The following is a 16,170-nucleotide window of genomic DNA, read 5'->3' on the forward strand; positions in this document are numbered from 1 at the left end:
AATTCAATAATCCTTTCCTATCTCCTTGTTATTATTTTAGTCTAAGACTAAGGAGCAGGCATCCTCAAACCCCTGATTGTGTTCTGAGCTCATAGCTCTTTGTGTCCATTTTAGGTTGATTATATAATGCAAAAATAACCAGTCCATTCTGTCCTTGATTCACTTGAGACAGCCTGGTCATGGGTTCAGGGAATCTAGAATAAACTTCTGGGATAAACTTCTGGGCTCCACCACTCTCTCTTCTTCCTATCTAGTAGACCATTCCCAGAGGACCCAAAGGTCAAGGTGATCTTCAACCATTTATAAAAGAAATAACAGAAAATTAACAAAAATTTAGTTCTCAAGCCTAGATGATCATCACAGTTTTTAGAACCCACAGATTACCAAGCCAACATTCTGATTCACCAGGTCTGCATGGCGGCTGAACAATAGTTTTGTTGAGTTTTTTTGTTTTTTTTTTTGTTTTGTTTTTTTTCATAAAGCATCCCAGGTGACTCTGATGTTCAGTTTGGTTTGGGGCAACTAACCTGAGACATTAATCTCCATTTTCCCATCCGTTTGCTTCACTTCTTTCTCTGTCTTTGGCATGTAAACATTTTTAAGTTTCTCTAACTTAAAAAAAAAAAGTAATAATGATGAAAAACATTCCTATATCCTAAGTTATCAGTAATCTTTCCCCTTGTCTCAGCTATGCAACTAAGAAGAGTGGTCTACACCGATTCTCTACTTCTTGCCATCCCACTCAACCTGCATGTAGCCATTTTGTTTATGCCATGGCCCCTTTCCACTGGCTTGCTTTCACTCTTAGATGACCTTAATGGTCTGGTCCCAGGTACTCCTTCTTCCAGGCTAACTACACTTCCTTCCATTTTCCATAAAGCTCTTTTGCCTCCCCTGCTTAAAATCTCTCAGTTGGTTGCCTTCAGGGTAAAAAACACATAAAACACAACCAGACAAACCCAAGCAAAACACCTCAGACTGATATAAATGATCCATTAAAATCTGGCTTCGCATTACTCTTATTTTCTGATACTCAACTCCCTCTTAAACAATGATCCATTCTGCATGCATATTTTATAGATTCCAAAATGCATGCTTGCCACAAGCACATCACCTGGATAATTCTTACCATTTTTAAAAGACCCAGCTCAGAGCTCACAACCTGGGTCAAGTGCCCAGGGTTCACCTTTATCATCACAGCACTTAGCATGTTATCATAATTGAACTTGTCTGTTGATTTTTCCCCTCCTCTCCCCTCTCACCAATACACTTCATTATCTTGGTGTCTGGCACGGTAACCACCACAAGCTTGTCACTTGAGAGAAGCTCTTTACGAGGGAGAGCCAGGAAGGAGTCAGAACTTATTCTGGGTCTCAAGATTAGGTAACTAGTAAAATGAAGCTGCTGTTAATTGACATACAGAACATGGGCCAAGGAGGAAGTTTGGGTGGGTAGAGAGACTATTTATAGGTATGGTTTTAGATACAAAGAGTTTCAAGTGTCAGTAGGCAGAATACAGTGATGGAAATACATCTCTTCATCTTAAGAAATCTATCTCACGGAGGCCATTGACTAGGAGTCAGGACACATAATGTTAAGCCACGTCATACCAACAATTGCTCATTGACTTTAGGTAGATCAGAACTCCTCATCTGTAAAATGAAGCTTATAACTGCCCTTGGTATCTATGGTAAGAATAAAATGAAAGTATAAAATGGTTTATGAGGTACTAAGAAGGAACAGACTGATTGTTTTGGATATATTGTGTGTCTGGGCTCATCATAGATGGTTTCATGTGACTCTAGAATACATTATTCATTTGTATAGTCTGTGTCACTCCACATCATGGGACATTTATGTGTGCCGATTTGCTGCTTAGCTAAGGAAACCACTGCCAACTAACAGCAAATCACAATCGCAATCCTTTTTTCACCGAAGTCCTTCAAAAGTCTTGGTTATTCCTCTATACAGAAGAGGAAACAAAAGCACAACAAAAATCCTAACGACTTTCATTCTTCCTTTCAATAAGAATTTGCTGTATACATGCTATAGGCAAGGCACTGGATTGGGCACTTGGCATACAATAAATAAATAAAAATAAGCACAAGGTCAAGTAGGCATCTAACTTAAAAAATAAAAAATCTGCAGTAAGAATGTGCCATACAGTAAAGTTATAAAGAGTCATAGCTGAGCCAACACAACCCTGGAAGGCCACCCCAGCTTCCAAGCAGTCCTGGGGTTAGCAGAGGCCTTTGCTGACACTGTGTAGAAGCCCTGCTCTCTCCCACTCTCAATTCTCCTTTCCTCCCTTTCTTCATAGGCTGCCAAGGTCCATCTCAGAGTCTGCTTACTCAGAAAGCCAACCTGTTACAACAAACAAGAAATTCTTATCTAGAAGGGTGAGGGAAGGTGACAAGGAAGTTGGATCCTTAGGAATAAGCAATGTTTTACATGTCAGAGGCGGCTGGCAGCGTGCTGTAGGATGAAACAATAATGTGATCAAAAGTACGGAGCGGTGATGGAGGTGGGTGATTCTGAAGAAATGAAAGGGATTTCCTGAGGCTAGAGCCCGGAGGACTCAAGGAAAAGGAGCAGAAGATGGGGGTGCAGGGTCTCCAACGTGAGCTTAGATGTAAAGGGAGCCATCAGAGGCTTTTGAGAAATGCAGTTACAGAGGAGATTTTTTCAAAATACTCAGTGTGTGTTTAGGATGTGTGGAAAAAGAGGGAAGAGAAGCAGGGAAACCTTTTGGGGGGTCTCTACGTTAATTATTCTTCTAGAAGAGAAATGAGGATCTAAATTTACCACAGTAGCAGGGGAAAAAGAAAGGGGATTCAAGACTCATTTTTAGCTACAGAATCTGAGCCAAATTTCCTTTTCAATGAATAGAGGACAATGAGACCTATGTCACAAGTCAGTGTACCAATCAAGAGCCACTCATAGGCAGATGCCCAGCCGGTATCTAGACCAAACAAGAGCAACACACAGGCAGATGCACAGCTGGGTATCTAGGCCTAACAAGAAGAGCAATGCACAAGCAGGTACCCAGCGGGGTGTCTAGACCAAACAAGAGTAACCTATAGGCAAACGTCCAGCTAGGTGTCTAGACCAAACAAGAGCAACCTATAGGCAAATGTCCAACAAGATGTCTAGACCAAAGAAGAACAACTCATAGGCAGGTGTCCATCCAGGTGTCTAGACCACAAAAAGAAAAGCAACACACAGACAGGTGTCCAGCCAGGTGTTTAGACGAAATAAGAAGAACAATGCATAGGCAGATGCCCACTCAGCTGTCCAGACCAAATAAGAAGAGCAACACATAGGCAGATGTCCAGCCAGGTGTCTAGACCAAGCAAGAAAAGCAATCCATAGGCAGATGCCCAGCTGGTGTCTAGACTAAAGAAGAGCAATGCACAGGGAGATGCCCAGCCAGGGGTCTAGTACTTAGTGAATACTTGACAAATATTCACTTATTTATTCATACCCTTACGTGGACAATGACTCGTGTTAGGTCAAAATGGATAAAACCTGGAGAAGTACTGAGCAGAAAATGGTGAGGAAAAATTCCCAGTGTAACCAGAATGAAGGTAATACTGAATATGACAGGGAACCCAGACTGGGGAGCAAATTCAAAGGAAAGTTTGTTTTGTGGTACCTACAGGAAAATCACAGTGAGATGTGTGTCCTGAAGGTGGTTATTCGATAAATAAACTCAGAAATAGACCAGGTCTGGAGCTAGAGATTGTGAATTCACCAGCATGTGGCAGGAGCTGGGAAGCTGGCTAAACTTAGAACATTCAGGAAGATAATGATTAGTGAGGTGAGGAGGATGGTAAGAGAGGATATCTGGGGACATCTACTCTGAGCTACAGAATAAAGAAAAATGAGCCCCAGAGGAAAAATAAGGATTAAACAGAGACATAAGGGGATAAATAGCAGAAAGTAATTTTATAGAAACCAAACGATAAGAGAGTTTCAAAAAAGAGGTTTACATGTCAACTACTACAAAATAGTCAAGTAAAACTGTAGAGGAGTCACTTGAAACCCTTCCAGGGAGCAATGATAGCCTGCCTTTCAAACACGTAGCCATACCTTGGAGATACTGCAGCTCAGTTCTAGACCCCTGGAATAAAGTGAGTAAGGCAATAAAGTGAGTCACACGAAGTTTTTGGTTTCCCAGTACATATAAAAGTTATTTTTACACTACACTATAGTCTTTTTATATTTATATATTTATATTTTTTTATATTTTTATATTTTTACACTACACTACACTATAGCTGCTGTTTCATCAGCTAAATTCATGTAATATTCTAAGTCCTTTGTTGTTATTTCAACAATGTTCACAGCATCTTCACTAGGAGTACATTCCATCTCAAGAAACTATTTTCATTGCTCATCCACAACAAGCAACTCCTCATTTGTCTAAGTTTTATCATAAGATTATATCAATTGAGGCACATCTTCAGGCTCTACTTCTAATTCTAGTTTTCCTGGTATTTCTACCACATTTGCAGTGACTTCCTCCACTGAAATCTTGCCCCTCAAAGTCATCCATGAAGGTTAGAATCAACTTCTTCCAAACTCCTATTAATGTTGATATTTTGACCTCCTTCCATGAATCCCAAATGTTCTTAATGGCATCTAGAATGGTGAATCATTTCCAGAAGGTTTTAATTTACTTTGCCCTGATCCATCAGAGAAATCACTATCTATGAAAGCTACAGCCTTATGAAATGTATTTCTTAAATAATTAGACTTGAAAGTAAAAATCACTCCTTGATCCATCGGCTGCAGAGTGGACACTGTACGAGCAGGCATGAAAACAACATTAATCTCCTGGCACATCTCCATCAGAGCTCTTGGGTGACCAGGTGCACTGTCAATGGGTAGCAATATTTAGAAGGGAATCATTTTTTTTGAGGAGTGGGGCTCCAGAGTGGGCTTAAAATATTCAGTAAAACATGCTGTAAACAAATGCTTACAGGTTTTTTGAAAAGAGGGAGAGAATTAATTCTAAGCAGAAAGCCAAATGCATGTGACTCATTTTCCCTGAAAACATCTGAATATTGTTCTATATACTACTACCTAGACTTATCCTTCAATGACCTAGGTATTTTCCTTACATACTCATTATAAAATTTAGCAACAACGACGATAAGTAACCACCAACATCAATTCAATAAACATTATATAAGCACCTATACAGTGAAGACTGAACAAGATGGTTGCCCATGAGGATATAAAGATAAATGCTTCTGTGATCTCACAGTATGATAGAAAAGGTAAATGCATACAAAAATGGTATTGATATATGGAATCCTATAAAAAAAACTTCTATTAGAGATACTTTGTATTAAGATAATATAATAACTTTCATTTGAATTATGCTTTTATGGTTCATGATAGGTTTTGGCTCTGTGTCCCCATCCAAACCTCATCTTGAATTGTAATCCTCACATGTTAGGGAGAAACCTGGTATGACGCAATTGGATCATGGGGGCAGTTTCCCCCATGCTATTCTCATGATAGTGAGTTCTTACTAAATCTGATGCATTAAGTGTTTGGCAGTTCCCCCACCCCAATCCCCTCCTGTTGCCATGTAAGACATGCCTTGCTTGCCCTTTGCCTTCCAACATGATTACAAGTTTCCCGAGGCCTCCATAGCCATGTGGAACTGTGAGTCAATTAAGCCTCTTTTCTTCACAAACTCCTCAGTCTCATGTAGTATCTGCATAGCAGTATGAGGATGGACTAATACAGAAAATTGGCAATGAGGTAGCGAGGCACTGCTATAAAGATACCTGAGAATGTGGAAGTGACTTTGGGACTGGGTAACCAGCAGAGGTTGGAGGGCTCTGAAGAAAACAGGAAGATGAGGGAAAGTCTGGAACTTCCTAGAGACTTGTTGAATGGCTTGGACCAAAATGCTGATAGTGATATGGACAATGAGGTCCAGGCTGAGGTGGTCTCACATGTGGATGAGGAACTTATTGGGAACTGGAGCAAAGGCCACTCTTGCTATGCTTTAGCAAAGAGACTTTTGCTTCTGCCCTGGCAATCTGTGAAACTTTCAACTTGAGAGAGATGATTTAGGGTATCTGGCAAGGAAGAAATTTCTAAGCAACAATGCATTCAAGAGTTGACCTTGCTGTTTCTAAAACTGTATGCATATATGCATGAACAAAGAGATTATCTAAAACTGGAATTTATATTTAAAAGGGAAGCAGAGCATAAATTTTGGAAAATGTGCAGCATGACCATGTGGTAGAAAAGAAAAACCCATTTCCTGGGGAGAAATTCAAGCCAGCTGCAGAAATTTGCCTAAGTAACAAGGAGCCGAATGTTAACAGCCAAGACAATGAGGAAAATGTCTCCAGGGCATGTCACAGACCTTCAGAGCAGCCCCTCCCATCACAGGCCCAGAGGCCTCAGAGGAATAAATGGTTTCTTGGGCCAGGCTCAGGGACCCACTAGTCTGTGCTGCCTCAGGATGTGGTGCCCTGTGTCCCAGCCACTCCAGCTCCAGCCATGGCTAAAAGGGACCAAGGCACAGCTTGGGCCATGGCTTCAGAGGATGCAAGCCCCAAGTCTTGGCAGGTTCCATGTGGTGTTGGGCCTGTGGGTGTGCAGGCGACAAGAGTCGAGGTTTGGGAGCCTCTGCCTAGATTTCAGAGGATGTATGGAAACACCTGGATGTCCAGGCAGAAGTTTGCTGTAGGGGCGGGGCACTCATGGAGAACCTCTGCTAGGGCAGTGTGGAAGGGAGATGTGGGGTTGGAGCCCCCACACAGAGTAACCACTGGGGCACTGCCTAGCAAAGTTTTGAGAAGAGGACCACCATCCTCCAGACTCCAGAATGGTAGATTCACTGACAGCTTGCACTGTGCACCTGGAAAAGCTGCAAACACTCAAGGCTAGCCCGTGATAGGAGCCAGGAGGTGGGCTTACCCTGCAAAGCCACATGGGCGGAGCTGCCCCAGGCCGTGGGAGCTCATCTCTTGTATCAGCATACCCCTGGATGTGGGACATCTAGTCAAAGGAGATCATTTTGGAACTTTAAAGTTTAATGACTGCCCTGTTTGATTTTGGACTTGCATGGGGCCTGTAGCCCCTTTGTTTTGGCCAATTTCTCCCATTTGTAACAGGTCTATTTGCCCAATGCCTGTACCCCCATTGTATCTAGGAAGTAACTAACTTGCTTTTGATTTTACAGGCTCATAGATGGAAGGGACTTGCCTTGTCTCAGATGAGACTGTGGACTTGGACTTTTGAGTTAATCCTGGAATGAGTTAAGACTTTGGGGGACTCTTAGAAGGGCATGATTATGTTTTGAATTGTCAGGACATTAGGTTTGAGAGGGGCTGAGGCAGAATGATATGGTTTGGCTGTGTCCCCACCTAAATCTCATCTTGAACTGTAGTTTCCATAATCCCCATGTGTCATGGGAGGGACCCAGTGGGAGGTAACTGAATCATGGGGATGGTTACCTTCATGCTGTTCTTGTGAAAGTGAGTTCTCAGGAGATCTGATCGTTTTATAAGGGGCTTTTCCTCCCTGCTTCACTCTTCACTTCTCCTTGCTGCTGCCATGTGAAGAAGGACATGTTTGCTTCCCCTTCAGTCATGATTGTAAGTTTCCTGAGGCCTCCCCAGCCATGCTGAACTGTGAGTCAATTAAACCTCTTTCCTTTATAAATTACCTAGTCTCAGGTATGTCTTTATTATTAGCAGCAAGAGAGTGGACTAATACAATATGTCTAAATGTGGGAGCTTAAATAAACAAATTAAGATTTGTTTTATTGATTTTACTGCATAAAATCTTATTTTATGAAAATAAAAAAAGTTCAGGATACATTTGCTAAGTTAAAAAAAGGCTATATCCATTATGATATGTAGTATGAGTGTGAGTGTGTATATATATTTGTATTTATATACATATGTTGTGTATATATGTATATATGCCAGTATATGGCTAACAAAATCTTCTGAAGTCAGTGTAATAGGGTCGTTATGAGAAACTATAAGACCAAACTTTGATATAAGCTTGCAGTATAGGAATAGAGTTTGAAGGGGGAAGCAGGTAAAGAAAGAGACCTTGTTTGTTTAGTTCCTTAATTCTGTGTGTGCGTATACATAAGTATACACACATACATACGAATATAAACTGAATCATACAAGCTCAAGAATCTACATTTCTGAGTGACTAAACAGCTTTTAAATGTTATATAAATAATTACATATTTTATGACACTAATGCAATCATGAAGCTGAAGCAATTGGGCATAAAAAGGAATGAGAAATTTCTAGCTTGGTTGATTTTTCTTCTTTATTTCAGGTAGAACATGGCTTTTTCATTGAATTGTTACCAGGATAACTTTTCTAATGCATATTTAAAAGGTAATTTTCATGGTATTTTAAAGAGAAAAACCTATAGCACATAGTACATAGCTACTCATTATCATTCATAGAAGGAAATGATGAAGCCACAACAATCGACAGCCTCTAAGGCCCACCTGTACATCCTATCCTATAGCATTTACCTCTGTAACATGACTTATAAATGCCCCTTACACCCCGTGAATCCCGTTTCTCAATGAAGACTGCAATGTTACCAAGATCGAAGTTTGCGACTTCAAATGCTCTTTAAAATCAAACGCAATAAAGTCCAGACGCTTTTTCTTTCAGTGAGAAAGACTAACTCCTACTTCACTCTCACCTCAATTGCATAACTCAAGAGAGCAAGAGGCAACTTCTCTTGGACTCTTCAAATAAACTCTCTTTAGGGATCAGGCCATGCACAAGAAAATAGCTCAGCAGGAATTTAAAAGAAAAAAAAGAGAGAGAGTGAGAAAGTAGGGATAAAAGCAGGAAAGAACCTGAGCAAAACATTACCAGAACCATAATATAACACATGCACTGTCAAACTTTAGTTATTTGAATAGACTCAGGGACAAGGAGTCAATTTAGAAAGTAGGGATCTGGCTGGGGTGGTTTTAAGAAAAAGAATACACACGTGTGTTGGATGAATGGACACATGACCCAGTTTTGGACAAATGAAGCTAAGAATGGTTTATAATTTATGTGAGTCTGCTTCCAGCTAGTCTGAGAGGCAATCTGAAACTGTGTTATCAATTAGGGGCCCATTGATGAATTATATACAGTATGAAAGAGCCTAAGGCTGGACATCTTGCAGATGTAAATATCAGACATGTGATAACCTACAAAGTACATTAATTCTGCTCTGAAAAGGGGCATGAGCTGTACAGGAGGAAAAGGGGGAACTCTGAGGTCACCTTTCACCATGTCCCACTCCTCTCATATTACAAATAACTGCTCAAGTATGTGGACTTTGGGATGTAGCCACTGCCTAGTAGAATGTTGCAAAACTTCAAATGCAAGCAAGTCAGTTCTTAAATACCTGAATATTGCCAAAATCTGCTTGTAAATCTAGCTGTGTCAACTGTGCTGAGAACAACTCTTGTTATGTAGTAGGTTATACTTGAGACATGCTCATAGAAATATTAAAAATTCAAGATCTGGTCTTTATATTCTACTTACCTCTGCCCTCTCCACACTCTTCTTCCCCACCCTCTGAATTTTCAAACTATCTGAACTCTCTTCCTTCACAAATAAACATTGAAATACATCAGCATTTTGTTGGGATTATTTGTGCACTGAGTTTCAGTCTAAACCTCAGTAACAGGAGGTAATCTTAGTACCACTAACAGGTCTTTAATGCTTATTCCCTGGTCCTCACTCTCAGCTGATGATCTTGCTTTCTAATTCTCTGAAAAAACAGAATCACTAAGAAGGGAGTGTCCCCACGTTCATACCCATCATCATATGAGCATCTCCATCCATGTACTCTTCCTTTCCTCTTCTTGCTATGAATGAACGCTCTGTGCTTCTAGGTCCTCTACTGGTGATGCAGTATCTCTTACCTAATCAGGGAAAAAGCTCTAGCAATCTTCTCCCCTTGCTCTTGTGTCAATCTCTACTGGATTATTCCCTTTGGCACATAAACTGAGTATAATTTCTCTCAATTAAAAAATATATTCTTGATCTCATCTGGCCTTCCAACTTTCCTTTGAGCAAATCTCAGGAGTTCAAGTCCTTATTTCCTCTGACTCCTCTCCTCTGTTCTCCAGAGCTTGAACCCTCTAGGATCAGCCTATGCTACTATTCTACCAAACAACCCTTGACAAGCTCACCCATAGCCTCTACATTGCTAAATCATATGGCCGGTTTTCTGGACCCTCAGCATACAGGGACTAGGTGACAAAGTTGATCTCTCCCTCTTTCTTGCAACACTTTCTTCACTTGGCTTCAGGGAGACAGTCCTCTTGGTCCTCTTTCTACCTGCCTGACTGCCCTTCTCAGCTCCCTTTCCAGCTTCCTCTTCATCTCAGTGTCACCTCAGCAGTAAAGCACCCCAAGACTCAGTCCCTGGAGCCCTTCTCTTTTCTACCCACATTCACTTGCTACGTGATCTAAATGAGCCTCATGATTTTAGTACTACCTATACACTATGAATCTCTAGCCTTGGCTATTACCTAGACTGCAGACTTGTATATCCAACTGCTTATGAGGCCCTTCTACTTAGATCCAACGAGCATCTCAAACGTAACTTTTAATAACCTGCCTCTCACACAAACCTGCTCTTCTCCCAGTATTCCCCATCACAATAAATGACAACCCTGTCCTTCTCCTTGTAAGGCCAAGGATCTTAGAAGTCTTTCTGGACTCCTCTCTTACTCTCACATACCTGGTCCCCTACCCTGCCCACCATCCAATGGACCAGCAAATCCTACTGATTCTACCTTCAAAACATATTCAGAATTCAACTGCTTCTCATCACCTCCACTGTCACTGCACTATTAATGCTATCATCATCTGCTGCCTGGATTTTGGAGTAACTTTCTAAGTTGTCTTCCCCTACTTCTACCTTTGCCTTGTCAAGTCTAGTCTTGGCTCAGTAAACCTTTTAACCGAAGTCAAATCATGTCACTTCTCTATGTAACTCCCCCACCACATGATGGCTTTCTATCTCATTCAGAGCAAAAGCTAAAGTCCTTATAATGGCCAGTAAAATAAGGCTCTTGGTGACCTGGCCCCCGACTGCCTCTCTGGCCTAATCTACTCCCAGCTCTTTCACACCACCACAGTTACAGTGGCCTTCTTGCAGTTTCCAAGCACACCAAACAGTCACTCAATTCAAGGTCTTTGCCCCAGATATGCTGCCCCCAGATAAACTCATAGTCTACAATCCCACTTACTCAGATCTCACCCACAAACCCTTAGATGAAATAGTAAGTCATCTGCTCCTCCCCCTGACAGCCAACCGTATTCCCTATGTCTCATCTCTGCTTTACTTTTCCTTGATAGCATTCATCATCTTCTAACATATCACTTGTTTCTATGTCTCCTGGCCCCTGGCCTCCAGATTATAAGCTGTGTGTGTGTGTGTGTGTGTGTGTGTGTGTGTGTGTGTGTTTTTCCAGCTCCTGACCTAGAACAAAAGAGTACTTACTATGCAGAAGGCATTTAATAAATATTTGTCAAATGCCTTCTAGTTGTACTTATTCCTTCCACTTAATAGGTAGGAGACCATTCTTCCAGGTTATGGCCATATACTAGAGAGGCCATTCCCCAGATTCCCCTGTGTAAACTCTCCCAATGGCCTTCTAACTCATTCAGAGCAAAAGCTAAAGTCCATAACCTGGAAGAATGGCCTGAGTATTCACTAAGAAAAAGTAACACTACTTCTAACAATGAAGCCAGATCTCAACAATGTGCTCATTATCAGAAACAATACAATAAATAGACAAAAAATAAGGCAATGAGGATGAGGCCCTGGCTGCCACAGCCTCCAGATCCTCCAAGATCTGACCCACTGATGTGGGTGGTCTTGGCAAGGGACCATCATTCTGGACCCCAAGTGAGCACACCCCCCACTCAGTCTGCCCAAGCCTGCCCTTTCCTACTGTCCCAGTCACACAGCCAGGAGGTTAATGGAGCTTCTAGAATCTCAACACCAGACTTAGGATCTATTATCAGTAATATGTTAAGGAAGGTACTTTCTACTAGAAAGGAGTGAAAATGCATTTGAAAGTAGTCCATAATTCCTTCTTTTTTTATTTTTTCCCTGATTATAAAAACAGCAAATGCTTAATTTAAGATTAAGAAAATTAATAAGGAAGTAAAAATATCCCACTGTTTCATCATTAAAAAATAACTATTAACATTTATGTGTAATCCATCTAGATCTTATATAAATACACACTAATATTTAAAACTTAATTATTGTATAAATGCACACTAATTCTTAAATCTTGCTAGGCATGGTGGCTCATGCCTGTAATCCCAGAACTTTAAGAGGCTGAGGCAGGTGGACCACCTGAGTTTAGGAGTTCGAGACCAGCCTGGCCAACATGGTGAAACCCTATCTCTACTAAAAATACAAAAATTAGCCAGTCGGTGGTGGGTGCCTGTAATCCCAGCTATTTGGGAGACTGAGGCAGGAGAATCGCTTGAACGCAAAAGGCAGAGGTTGCAGTGAGCCAAGACTGCATCACTGCACTCCAGCCTGGGTGACAGAGCAAGACTCTGTCTTAAAAAAAAAAAAGAAAAAAAAGAAAAAAAGCCTAGGCGAGGTGGCTCATGCCTGTAATCCCAGTACTTTGGAAGGCCGAGGCGGGTGGACCACAAGGTTAGGAGTTCGAGACCAGCCTGTCCAACATGGTGAAACCCCATCTCCACAAAAAATACAAAAATTAGCTGGGTGTGGTGGTGGGCACCTATAATCCCAGCTACTTGGGAGGCTGAGGCAGGAGAATTGCTTGAACCCAGGAGGCAGGGGTTGCAGTGAGCTGTGATCGCGCCACTGCACTCCAGCCTGGGCGACATAGCAAGACTCTATCTCAAAGAAAAAAAGAAACAACCCATGAGTTACCATGACTTGTAAAAAATTTAACTACATACAATGTTGGATTACAGTATGTATTTTTGGAACGCTTACATCTGATCCTATTCAGATTGCTATTTCAACCTCAAGTCTTCAGAACAAGCAACATCTCTCATGTACCTGGGAATGTTTTAGAGAAAAAACTGAATTTGGGAACCTGGAGACTCGATTTCCAGCTTTGCACCCTGTGCCAGTTGTGGAATCCTCCCCGTTAATTTACCTGCCCATTCCATGCCCTTGTCTACCCTCTTTTGTTATTTTTGTAATGAAAACCATTCTCATTTAGCTTCCTTTCTAGTAGTAAACCTCACTTGCTGCAGAGGGTTCCAGATGATCTGACCAATGAAAAACGATATGCCTAGCAGATTTGCAGATTTAGGTTGGATCATTTATCTAGCAGCTATAGTTTTATTATGCCTAAGAAACATGCAACTTACAGCTTATTCTTTTCAGACCTAATAGATTACATGATTTGTGTATACAATTCCCAAAGATTACAATTTCTGCCCCAAACTGAGACCTACTGGGACCCTACAAGTAAATGTTCTGGTCCTCTGCCTTTCTCTTCGGCTTTATGTGTCTACATGAGACCTGGAATTTGGGAAGTATGGTTCTTCATGTTTAAGGATGCTTTGTCTTTCCAGCAACAAGGAAAGTCTTGGGGGGGTTCCCGTGCTTTAGATTTTTTTCTTGGTAAAATCTGAGGATTGGAGATGGTATTATTTCTTAAGTTCCTTCCAGTTCTTAAACGGTGAAGCCTCTAGGTTCTGAGATGTATCAATCAACAAGAGTACATAAGACAAAAAGAAAGAGAAATATGGAGTGGAACTCTAGGGCAAAAAAGTGGAGATATCAGGTCACTTTGGAGCTAACCAGTAGTTATATAAATATGAGTACCCAGTAGTTATTAACACCGCCTTCAGCTGAGTTCCAATGAGAACAGGAAGAAAGTTCAACCTTGGTATATGGTATTATGGCCCTAAGTTTATTAATAGAAAAGCTCTCACAGCATTTTTCCAGAAAAATCCCAAAACAGATTAAAAATTGTAACTCGGGAATGCAAAGAAAATCCAATACCTCCTATTGCAAAGATAACTGGGTCTCTAAAATAACCTTTAAAATAACAGATGTAAAATTCATGATAAATGAGTTAATAGATTGAAGAGCATAGAAAGGTATTTGGCATGTACCATATATAGCTATCTAGTAGAAGCTTAAGATATTGGCTGGGCGTGGTGGCTCACGCCTGTAATCTCAGCACTTTGGGAGGCCGAGGCCGGCAGATCATGAGGTCAGGAGATTGAGACCATCCTGGCTAACACAGTGAAAACCCGTCTCTACTAAAAATACAAAAAATTAACCGGGTGTGGTGGTGGGCGCCTGTAGTCCCAGCTACTCGGGAGGCTGAGGCAGGAGAATGGTGTGAACCCGGGAGGCGGAGCTTGCAGTGAGCCAAGATCGCGACACTGCACTCCAGCCTGGGCGACAGAGTGAGACTGTTTCAAAAAAAAAAAAAAAGATGTAAGCTTGATTTTTTTTTTCTTCCTCTCCCTCTCTTGAGGGTTAACTTTCCAGCAAGAAATATCCAATCTTAAGTATATAATACTTCTCTTCAAAAATTAAAAAAAAAAATTGAAGCAATATGTTTATTCAACTTGAATGCGGTAGAATACAGTTCATCTTTATAAAGCCAATGGATTACTGACCTGAATTTAAGTCTCGTCCTGGATTGAAGGCCCGGCTATTAACAGTAGTAGAAAGTCGATCACAACTAATTGTTCTAGACACATTGGTATTAAAGTTCCCATCGAATCTGAAACAACAGGAGAGAATTAGCAATACTTATTCAGGCCAGAAAAACCAACCAACAAAAATAATGGTTTACATTGTGTACAAGATAGGTCATCCCGTAAACAGTACAACTATGATTTAGATTTAAATATTCAAAAAAATAATTTCGGAACTCTGTGTGTGGTGGGGGGAACACCTGCCTCTAGAAGGTTTTAGAAATCAAATTCAATTCGAAGATAAAAACAACCATTCTTTAAATCGACTTTTCTCCAATGAACTTAAGTCAGTACTACTGATAAAATCATACAGAAAATAGATGACAAAATTCAAAATAGAGCTACAAAAAAAAAAAATCAGATGGGAGCTCTGATGTTACATGTAAAACAGAATTCTTTAAATTATCCTATTTGAAAACCAATGACCAAGTACAAAAATAGACAGTAGTGAAGGTTGAATGGGTGTGGAGTAGGAATGGTCTAGATGTGAAACCCTGCTCTGTCACTATTAGAAAGATTATTCAATTTTTATGGGTCTCAGTTTTCTTATCTGAAAAAGATAATAAAACTTATTTTCCAAAGCCATAAAAAAAATTAAAAATAATGTATGGAAGTTCCTCTCATAGTACATGACACATAGCTTGTACCTGCTAGGCTGTCATGCAAATAAGGCAAAAGTCTTTTGATTTCCAGTGGTAGTGTAATGCTAGTACTAGAGCTAGAACAATGCTATTATTCTAGCTAGTAGCTTATCAATAAATATTAGTGGAATCAATGATCCATTGCTATAGCAACCAACAATCTGAAAGAATATAATAGGAAAACATACCAGCTTATTTACATATAGTCATAAAGAGTATTTTTAAGTGAATTTCATCCAGGAGTAACAAAAGCGAAGGATCTTGAACTTCTAAGTAAACTATTTAGGATTTCAGACCCTGACAGGACTCTCAAAGTTTCTAAGAGATCCTCACATAAATGCAACTTGAAATAAGGTTTTAAAAAAATTTGTGTTAAAATGTAAACTTCAGGAACCACTAATGCAACTCCATGAACCCAAATAGAGAAGCTATAAAGCTAGGAGAAATATTCCTAAAAAGCAATATCCATTTGACCACTGGCATGAACTTTAATTATCTGTTGATCACATCTCCTAACACATAAGAACATATAAGAACACATGGAACTGATTGTACAAGCAAGGGGACTAGGTTTTCACATGGTATGTTGGTTTCAACAGCAAAAGCTAAAAACAGTCTTGCTTTATTTCATATCATCTCAAAGAAGGAGATAGCTGGATTTTACTGTTAGTCCAGGCTCTAACCTAGTGCAGAGTTACACCGACAATGTCAACTGTGCCTCAAAGGACACAGTTGCTTCACCAACGTGGCTGCCCTTCCTTGGACCTGCTCCAGTT

At 40.5% G+C, this 16,170-nt stretch overlaps 1 protein-coding gene across 7 annotated transcripts in view; it reads right to left on the minus strand.

Annotated features, from left to right (window-relative positions):
• The window catches only part of CACHD1 (cache domain containing 1), a 222,582-nt gene that overhangs the window by 75,539 nt on the left and 130,873 nt on the right, over nucleotides 1–16,170 (minus strand). For all 7 annotated transcript variants that reach the window (XM_016919881.4, XM_003308173.7, XM_016919887.4 and 4 more), the window contains one exon: nucleotides 14,673–14,779. In XM_016919881.4, the coding sequence (XP_016775370.1) occupies nucleotides 14,673–14,779 (107 nt within the window). The remainder of the gene's footprint in view (nucleotides 1–14,672; nucleotides 14,780–16,170) is intronic.

This window comes from Pan troglodytes, chromosome 1 (assembly GCF_028858775.2).
Source record: "Pan troglodytes isolate AG18354 chromosome 1, NHGRI_mPanTro3-v2.0_pri, whole genome shotgun sequence".
NCBI lineage: Eukaryota > Metazoa > Chordata > Mammalia > Primates > Hominidae > Pan > Pan troglodytes.